This window comes from Auxenochlorella protothecoides, assembly GCF_000733215.1.
Source record: "Auxenochlorella protothecoides strain 0710 unplaced genomic scaffold scaffold34, whole genome shotgun sequence".
NCBI lineage: Eukaryota > Viridiplantae > Chlorophyta > Trebouxiophyceae > Chlorellales > Chlorellaceae > Auxenochlorella > Auxenochlorella protothecoides.
Window position 1 is genome coordinate 132,370 of NW_011934483.1, and position 6,273 is coordinate 138,642.

A 6,273-nucleotide genomic window follows, 5' to 3' on the forward strand; every position below is an offset into this window, starting at 1 on the left:
CTTGACCTTCTTCTCCGCCTCCTTCGCGTCGGCGTCCTCCGGCAGGCGCAGGTCGTCCTTGGCCACGTTGACAAAGTCGTGGCCGTCGTACTCGTTCAGGTGCCCCATCATGTACTCGTCCAGCGGGTCGGAGAGGTAGACCACCTCGTACCCGCGCGCCACCAGCGTCTCCACAAACGGCGACTTCTCCACCTCCTCCTTGGACATGCCTGGGAGTGAGTTGGGGGGTGCATTGTCAACAAGGGGGAGCTGGGGAACTGGGGATTGCGAGGAGCTTGTAGGAGTGGGGAGAGGCGGCAAAGTAAGCATGGGAGGAGGTGCGAGGGCGAGAAGTCTGCCGCGTGCCCGTCGGCCCCCGCCCCCCGCCCTCCCTCCTCCCAGTTACTGCCCCTACGACAATTAAACCTCGCCCCTTCCCCCCCCATACCCCTCCCCCCCCCAAAACTCACCAATGTGGTAGTAGATGTGCTTCTGCCCCTCCTTCATGCGCGCCAGGTACTCGTCCAGCGTGGTGTCGGAGCCGTTGGAGGACGAGGTGGGGAAGCGGAGCAGGGGCAGCATGCGCTTGCGGTGCGCCTTCTCCTCGATCACCCCCATCTTCACCGCCTTGTGGAAGGCCTTCCAGAAGGCGGGGTACTTGTCGCGCGCCGCCGTCAGCTCCGCGCGCCGCGCCGCCGCCGCCTCGCCCTCGTCCTCGGGCGCGGGGCCAAGCTCCGCCAGCTCCTTCACCGCAGAGCGCTCGTCGTCGGACAGGCGCCGGATCATGTCCAGTGCCTTGCGCACCAGCTTCTTCTTGATCACCTTGAGGCCTGCGGCATGCTTTGGTGGGGGGTGGCTCCTCAGGAGAAGGGTGTGGAGTAGGGGAACGGGGTCCAGGGCTGGGTGGGAACAGGGGCCCGGCTGGATTGGATCGAGATTGGCGCGCAAGGGGCAAGCGCCCTCCACGCCACACATCCTCTCCACATCCACGGGAACCGACTGGAGGCAGCCCGCTCACCCTCGTGCAGCTGCAGCATCTCGCGCGAGACGTTGAGCGGCATGGAGTCGGAGTCCACCAGGCCCACCAGGAAGCTGAGCCACCTGCGGGTGTGGTAGGGGGGGGGAGGGTATGGGATTACGGCGGGGGCTTCAGAGATAACCTCATCGGGGACGGACTGCGACACGGCACGCGGCCGCCTACGGCACCCGGTCGGGGAACCAGGACCTGCACCCAGCTTGATTCCGCGCACACAAAGGTAGAGACTCGACAACACATGTGCGGGCAGGACCCCGCGCGCACTTGGGCAGCAGGTCCTCGAAGGTGTCGGAGATGAAGACGCGGCGCACGTACAGCTTCAGGCTCGGCTTGCGGCTGTAGTAGTCCTGGTACATGTCTGCGCCGGAGGGGGCGGGGTGGGGACGTGGTCGTGCGAGGGGCCGGTCGTGACGAGGACGGCACCCTGGGGCTGGCCGGGCATCGAGCAGCACGCATGCTCTCCACGCATACTCTGGCCGCCCTGCGTTCCCTTTCCCTGCCTCAACCCCCACACCCCCATGGTACCCCCCAAACGACCCCTCCCAGCCCCGCAGCAGGGAGCCTCACCAGGTGGCGGCGTGCGGGGCACGTACAGGATGGCCTTGAACTCGACGTCGCCCTCGGCGCGGAAGTGGGTGTGCGCCAGCGGATTGGACTGGCCCTGCGGGTCGGGGCGGGCGGGCGACGTGTCGGCGGGGGCTGGGGCTGGGTCGAGTTGGGCATGGAACGAGGCGGGCAGCGACAAGTCGCCGAGGTGAGATCTCCTGCGTGCCAAGGCGCCAGGGGCCCCTGCCAGCGCCACCCAAGCCGCACACGCTCCACACCCATCCCCCACCCCACACCCGCGTCGCCCACCTTGCTGAGGACCTGGAAGAACTTGTCGTAGTCCTCGTCGGTGACGTCGCCCGGGGCGCGGAGCCAGAGCGCCTGCGCATCGTTCAGCACCTCCCACTCCTTGACCTTTTCAGTGACGGTCTTCGTCTTCTCCTTGGCCTCCTCCTCGTCTGCAGCGCGGGGGTTGGGGGGGTGGGGGTGAGTTTATGGGGTGCGGGGCTTTCAGGCTGGGAGAGAGAAGCTCAGGATCAGGCACATGCCCAACCGTCCCCTCTGCTCGGCTGAAAGGCTGCGGCGAGGGCCGGCATGCGGTACCCTCACAGACGCTCCTTGCCGACCCAGGCTCCCAGCGCCCAGGTACCTTGCCCGTGGCCCGACTTCCTCACACACTGTGCGCAGGCCCCCACCCAGCCCACCTTCGTCCACGACGTCGGCATCCTTGTCGTCGGCGTCCTTGCTGTCAGGAGCAGGGGAGTCATCATCCAGCGGCACCTGGCAGCGTGGGGGGCAAGGCACGAGGGCGTGAGCCGTTTTGAGCTTGCGAGGGTGCCACAGCATGCGCTGCTGCCGCGGGCCCGTCCTGTCGATGGGCAGATTCCCTCCACTTCCAGACCCCACTCCCCCTCCCCCCCCCACCTCACCTCCTTGGTAACGGTTTTCTCCACCTGAAGGCTGATGGGGAAGGAGATGAACTCGGAGTAGCGCTGGACCAGCTCGCGCAGCTTGTCCGGGCGCGCGTACTCCTCGCAGGCGGGCTTGAGGTGGATGTTGATCTGCGTGCCGCGGCCCAGCTGCGGCCCGTCTTCGTCGGCCGACAGCGCGTAGTCGCCCGAGGCGCGGCTCTCCCACACCCACTGGCTGTCGTTGTTGTGCTTGGTCACCACCTCCACGTAGTCGGCGACGAGGTAGACGGAGTAGAAGCCGACACCAAACTGGCCGATGAGGGAGAGGTCGCCGCCGCGCTGGGCCTGCTCTAGGAAGGCCGAGGTGCCGGAGCGCGCCACGGTGCCCAGGTTGTTCACCAGGTCCTGGCGCGTCATGCCCACGCCGGAGTCGCGGATGGACAGCACGCGCCTCTCCTCGTCCACCCAGATGCGGATGCCCAGGGCCTGGGACTCCTCGGTGTCACCCAGCTGGGACTTGTCGGTCAGAGCCAGGAAGCGGATCTTGTCCAGCGCGTCGGCAGCGTTGGAAATGAGCTCGCGCAGGAAGATGTCCTTGTTGGAGTACAGGGAGTTGATCAGGATGTCCATCAGCCTGTTCACCTCGGCCTGGGAGTGAGTGTGATTTTGGGGGGGTGAGGCGGGGGGGAAGGGTGGGGAGGTGATGCATCGTATGGGCAGGCACCAATGGGAGGACCCTGGAGGAAGGCTGCTGGCATATTTGTAGAATGCATGGCGCTTGTTTCAAGAGCTGCGCAGGGTGTGAATGGCGGGTACCCAAACGCAGCTCCTGTTCCACCCATCCGGCTGTGTCTGATCTGTGCGTTCACCGCAGCGCCGACGACTTGCCCGCCGAGGCAATTTGCATGGCTAGCATTGAGGAATAACCCCCGGCTCCCTGTTCTTGCCACCCACCTGGAACTGCATGGTCTCGGCGCCCTTGCGGAAGGCGTGCACCGGAGCGACGGCCTCGGTCGCGTTGCTGCAATGGTGAGAGCCAGTGTAAGTCAGTAAGCCACCAAAGTAACTCCATCAAACGGGACACAGTGGCGGGGTGCGACTCCTTCCCCCCGGCTCCAGATGGGAGCACTCACCTAGCTGGAGTGGCGTCATCCTCGGCATGGCACCCTGCAATAAACAAAATCATTGATGTGAGCACGTTGTACATAGCATGGCATACTCAAATCGCCTCGCGAGGCACATGCGCACCCATCCTCACCCTGCCAGCCGGCCGTGATCGCGCAGAAGAGCAAGAGAACGGCGGTCCACCGCACCCTCCCCATGTTCGTCAGGCTCGGATGGATCTCTTGTTGTTGCTTCAATTGCGTATCCGATCGCTGCAGCACGGTGTGGCACCACATGTCCGGTTCGAAGTGGGGGACAGGTGTTTGGGCGCTCTTTCCACCGTGACTCACTCAAACGCCGCGAAGGTTCCTCCTCCTGCCCTCTTACCCGTCCCCCGCGGGCTCAGACTCCCAGTACGCAACTCCAGAACGGTGCTGCATTATTCGCCCAGGCTAACACCCCGGAGGAAACCCGTTTGCGAATCGGCTTGGTGAAGCCGCAGCCATCACCTGTTGCCCCCCTCCTGTGTGCGCCAGATCCGAGGCCCTCGAGCCACGATGCAGTACCGCGGCGCTCTCGCGCTCGCATGTGAGCCCTTTGGACATGTTTTCTGATGCTGCCGCACTGACTGCCTGCGCCGGGGAGGCACCGACGCGCTGATCGCACCCCACCCCGCAACCACCCCGCAGTGTTGGCGCTGTGCCTGAACCCCGCCCTGGGCAAGGCAAAGGAGGAGAAGAAAGAGGAGAAGAAGAAGGAGGGCCCCGTAATCGGTATCGACCTGGGTACCACCTACTCGTGTGTGGGTGTGTACAAGAACGGCAAGGTGGAGATCATCGCTAACGACCAGGGCAACCGCATCACCCCCTCCTACGTCGCCTTCACCGACACCGAGCGCCTGGTGGGAGATGCGGCCAAGAACCAGGCCACCGTCAACCCCAAGCGCACCATCTACGACGTCAAGCGCCTGATCGGCCGCAAGTCAGTCTGTTGATTTCGTGTTTGGAGGGAGGAGGGTCCCTGTGAGGCCCTTTCCTGTTGAATGGCTCCCCTTCTGCGCTGTCCATGCCTGGAACCCCACTCCAGGCCCCCCCTCCTATTCTCTCCCGAACGAAGAAATGGAAGAATTACCCCTTGACAACTCCCACACCCTCCACCCCCACCCTCGCCCCACCTTTCCCCGCCCGCCTTTGACCCCCCCAGGTTTAGCGACCGCGAGGTGCAGCGCGACGCCAAGCTGGTGTCCTTTGATGTGGTGGACAAGGCCTCCAAGCCCCACATCTCCGTGGACCTGCCTGACGGCCCCAAGTCCTTCTCCGCGGAGGAGATCAGCGCCATGATCCTGACCAAGATGAAGGAGACGGCGGAGGGGTACCTGGGCCGGCCCGTCTCCCGCGCCGTGGTCACCGTCCCCGCCTACTTCAACGATGCGCAGCGCCAAGCGACCAAGGATGCGGGCGTGATCGCGGGGCTGACCGTGGAGCGCATCATCAACGAACCCACCGCCGCTGCCATCGCGTACGGGCTGGACAAGAAGTCCAAGGAGCAGAACATCCTGGTGTTCGACCTGGGCGGCGGCACCTTTGACGTGTCCATCCTGACCATCGACGGCGGCGTGTTTGAGGTGCTGAGCACATCGGGCGACACCCACCTGGGCGGCGAGGACTTTGACCAGCGCGTCATGGAGTACTTCATCAAGCTGATCAAGCGCAAGTACAAGAAGGACGTGTCGGGGGACAGCCGCGCGCTGCAGAAGCTGAGGCGCGAGGCGGAGCGCGCCAAGCGTGCGCTTTCCTCCCAGCATCAGGTCCGCGTGGAGATCGAGAGCCTGGTGGACGGCGTCGACCTGTCGGGTGCGTTGTGCGGTGCGGCGGGGGGGGGGCGGTGTCGAGGAAACCTGGCAGCCAGGGGATGACACGAGTGTCTTCATGGTGCGGCGCAGTGGGGGCGTCCGTGGAGTGCGGACCGTGTGGCAGGAGTCGACCCGCATCTGGCTCGCGTGCAGCAAGGGACCAGGGGGGTTGTTTCAGCACAGCGATACTGGCCCCTCAACCTGTTGTGCATCCAGCCATCGGTCCAGACCAGCGCCGTATCGGCTTCCACTCCCCCACCGTCAGTCGACGCTCACCCCCACCCCCTCGCCCCATCTGCTCCACCCCCTCTCCTCCCCTCTCTCACAAGGCCCCCCTGCCCACACCACATCCTCGCAGAGCCCCTGACGCGCGCACGCTTCGAGGAGCTGAACGCCGACCTGTTCAAGAAGACCATGGGACCGGTGCGCAAGGCGCTGGAGGACGCAGGCCTGAAGAAGGAGGACATCGACGAGATCGTGCTGGTGGGCGGCTCCACCCGCATCCCCAAGGTCCAGTCCATGATCAAGGACTACTTCAATGGCAAGGAGCCCAACAAGGGCGTCAACCCCGACGAGGCCGTGGCCTACGGCGCGGCAGTCCAGGTCTGTAGAGTGTCTTCGAGGGGGGTCCCCGAGAGGGAGGCGAGGTGGGGACCCGGATGCGATTGGGTGTGGGGTCGGTCGTGAGCGGCACCGCGCCCCCTTCCCGGCGTGTTTTGGGGTGTCGGGGTGCGGCGTCGGCGGCGTTCATCTCGTGGCGAGGGCGCTCCGCGCAGCCACCCCCCCGCCCACCCCCCGGCCCTCCTCCTGTTGGCCTGGTCCACGCGACAACACCCGCCATCGAT

General features: G+C 65.4%; 2 protein-coding genes across 2 annotated transcripts in view; one reads left to right on the forward strand and one right to left on the reverse strand.

Annotated features, from left to right (window-relative positions):
• The window catches only part of F751_3274 (Endoplasmin-like protein), a gene marked incomplete at both ends in the record, with an annotated part of 9,644 nt that extends 5,986 nt beyond the window's left edge, over positions 1–3,658 (reverse strand). Inside the window, 10 exons of the mRNA XM_011403944.1 lie at positions 7–209; positions 450–809; positions 998–1,080; positions 1,280–1,373; positions 1,583–1,676; positions 1,871–2,019; positions 2,266–2,341; positions 2,491–3,120; positions 3,427–3,493; positions 3,606–3,658. Of these exons, the coding sequence (XP_011402246.1) occupies positions 7–209; positions 450–809; positions 998–1,080; positions 1,280–1,373; positions 1,583–1,676; positions 1,871–2,019; positions 2,266–2,341; positions 2,491–3,120; positions 3,427–3,493; positions 3,606–3,658 (1,809 nt within the window). The remainder of the gene's footprint in view (positions 1–6; positions 210–449; positions 810–997; positions 1,081–1,279; positions 1,374–1,582; positions 1,677–1,870; positions 2,020–2,265; positions 2,342–2,490; positions 3,121–3,426; positions 3,494–3,605) is intronic.
• A 475-nt stretch (positions 3,659–4,133) lies between these two features.
• The window catches only part of F751_3275 (Luminal-binding protein 5), a gene marked incomplete at both ends in the record, with an annotated part of 3,815 nt that continues 1,675 nt past the window's right edge, over positions 4,134–6,273 (forward strand). Inside the window, 4 exons of the mRNA XM_011403945.1 lie at positions 4,134–4,164; positions 4,266–4,557; positions 4,780–5,441; positions 5,787–6,031. Coding sequence (XP_011402247.1) covers positions 4,134–4,164; positions 4,266–4,557; positions 4,780–5,441; positions 5,787–6,031 — 1,230 coding nt within the window. The remainder of the gene's footprint in view (positions 4,165–4,265; positions 4,558–4,779; positions 5,442–5,786; positions 6,032–6,273) is intronic.